General features: G+C 38.9%; 1 protein-coding gene across 1 annotated transcript in view; it reads right to left on the reverse strand.

The window, feature by feature from the left end:
* The window catches only part of LOC116686650 (substance-P receptor), a 70,441-nt gene that overhangs the window by 65,044 nt on the left and 2,429 nt on the right, over nt 1-2,968 (reverse strand). The window contains exon 4 of the mRNA XM_032511667.1: nt 738-888. Coding sequence (XP_032367558.1) covers nt 738-888 — 151 coding nt within the window. The remainder of the gene's footprint in view (nt 1-737; nt 889-2,968) is intronic.

Raw genomic sequence — 2,968 nt, forward strand, 5'->3', positions numbered from 1 at the left:
TTTGACATTAAGTCTTTTTTTTTTAAATTCAATACATCTATATATGAAACTTGTTATAAATATCCTCAATGCACAGTGTTTGTGTTAGTCTCAGATGAGTGGACTGCTGGAAGAGGATGGGGTAGGGTTTTTCTTCTTTCTTTTTTAATGTGTGTGTTTTCATTTCAAATAAAAATAAACTTATATTGACCCCACACTGGCCATTCTACTTGTTGCTCTTTACATATCTATGGTTCTACATTGTGATTTCCTAGCCTGTTTGAGCACTGGTTATCCAGATTTGGTGATCCTGAAAAGTTCCTATCCGGATCAGATTGATCCAATCCGATGTTGCTTTGAAAAACTGGCTCAAAAGTAAGATGGATTACGTGATCACAGATCGCAAAAAAAAGGATTACTAAATCCGGATCCATTTGATCCAGATTACATTTTTTGAAAAACTGGGCCCTGATGTCAAAAACAGATGATGAAGAGACCGGGCTGCAAAAACAACAAATACAGATTGGCTGGAAAACTACCAAAGAGGAGAGGATGAAAGGAGAGAGGGCTGTGATTCTGGTTCATGGTGCTGTGATGATAAATGTATCACTGGAGGGAAAATGCAAGTGGACATGAACATTGCTGTCACGTCCTGTTCAGGGCTGCTGTGTACAAAAGGGCATGTGACAAGGTTGAATGATTCCACTAGCTTGTAATCCAAAACTGTGGGTAGTTATCTACTGTAAAGTTTAGGTTACCTTGCGTTTGGCAGTCAGCTGTTCCTTGTAGCGATCAGAAGAGTCTCCGGGGATTTCACTGGCCCAGAGAGTCAGTCCCACCACCAGATAAGCCCAACCCATCACCAGAAGAGGAAGGAAGTAGATCAGGATAGCCACACACACATAGTACCTGCCACAGGACAGACATCCCATATCACATAACAATCATATACAGTAAATGTTAGTGCTGGGATCATATACTTTAGTCCAGATTCGATTCTTTCACAATTTGTGGGTTTTGATTCGTATTGCGATTTTCATTCATTGCGAAGTATTGTGATTCAATACTATTGAGTATTGCTGTTTTCTCTTTCTTTTTAACAAAAACAAAAGTGGAATAATACACTTCTAAGGACTACATATCATGAGACATTTCTAAAAATAATGCACATTACATGTCAGTCAGTCAGTCTGACATTTATTTCATTTGTAATGAACATAACATGTACTTTTTGCGTTTTCTGCTTTCTCGTTGTCTGTTTTCCTAGAAACAGATTTGATGTAGTTGTCATTGTATAAAAACTAAAAATATTTAGGACATCATGATGCATACAATTTTTGGATAACAATCGATTTTTGTGCCTACCCCCAGTAAATGATTTTTGACTAAAGCAGAGAGACTCAAGTTGAGCCTGTAGAAAAGGAACCAATGATCCCGTTAATATTGTCCTAACAGAAGGCCTTTGAATTAATTTTCTCTGCCTGCCAACTTCCCCTTACTCTCAAAGTACGGCTGCGGTAAGTAGTAAAAAAATAATGTACTCATTCGAGTCAAGGGCTGAATCAATCATCATTTGTTTGAGGACTGAGCAATGACTGTGTTTTGTAACACAATTAAAGATGTGAGGGGCATCAGTTAGACCTCTACTACAATAACTGTCCAACAAATTTAAATCCTTAATGAAATAATTAAATATGACAGTTTCAGTGTTTGGCTAATGATTTGGTAATCTGTCACAGACACAGAGTTAGATCCTGTTAATTCCCTGTTAAGTGTGTGTGCAGGTTAAAAGGGGGGCCTGTTTATATACGTGTGTGTGTGTGTGTGTGTGTGTGTGTGTGTGTGTGTGTATAGTCTTGTTTAACTATATTCGTGGGGTCTGAAGACCGGGAGTCCAGTATAGTTGTGGGGTCCCGACAGCTTTTTTTGTGCCAAAATGCTGGACCCCACATGTTTAAAGGGGGGGGGTTTGAGAATTAAGACTTGGTTTTAGGATTAGGGGTAGAACTCAGATGGGGGTAAAGTTTAAGGTTAGGCATTTGGTTGTGATGGTAAGGCTAGGGAATGCATTAGGTTGATGACGGGTCCCCACAAAGACAGTGCCACAAACCTGTGTGTGCATTAATGTAACTTAAAATATGGCAAATTTTATTATATCACTCTGAGCTGTGTAGAGCGAGCAGATGAGACTCATGGGCCATTTCCTTGGCAATTAACTACAATTACGTTAATCCCAAAGGATACTCAGGAGCACGGTGGCTCATCAGAGTACAAATGACCCCCTGCACACACACACACACACACACACACACACACACACACACACACACACACACACACACACACACACACACACACACACACACACACACAACTTTTGAGGTTTAGATAGATCCAATCTGGACATTTTTAATGCACTGAAAGCAAAGCCAACATAAGCTGGGTTTCGACGTGTCTGAAAAGTCAGAAATTTAAAATCTTAATTTTTTAGGCCCTAAAATGTCTTAAATACGATTTTGACTGATCTTTAGTCAAAATTGGTTGGATTATGAAGTGAACATTACTTTTATAAAGTTGCATTGACTTCAGTCTCTTTTCAATTTTAAATCTTATCAAAAAAGCTACGTGTAGAAGTTATAAGTTTGAAGAGTTTACGCACTACACACAATCAGCACAGCCACACACCCAATCAGCAGAACACTGCAGACCCTTTGCAAATTGAAACACTCAAACACAAAAACCTAAAACACTTTTAGCAATTCTACTTATTAGTGATTAGAGTACTGTAAATGAAAACACAGAGAAAGTCAAATTTACAATAAGTTCAGCAAACACTACACAAGACCAATGCTGCAGACTATGGGTGGGTGATATGGACAAAAAATATCTCAATACTTTCGGTGATTTTGACGATAACAATTTTTAGACATCCACCCATCCATCCATCTTCATCCGGTTATCCGGTATCGGGTTGCGGGGGCAGCAGCTC

The sequence above is a fragment of the Etheostoma spectabile genome, unplaced genomic scaffold, assembly GCF_008692095.1.
Source record: "Etheostoma spectabile isolate EspeVRDwgs_2016 unplaced genomic scaffold, UIUC_Espe_1.0 scaffold433, whole genome shotgun sequence".
NCBI classification, from domain to species: domain Eukaryota; kingdom Metazoa; phylum Chordata; class Actinopteri; order Perciformes; family Percidae; genus Etheostoma; species Etheostoma spectabile.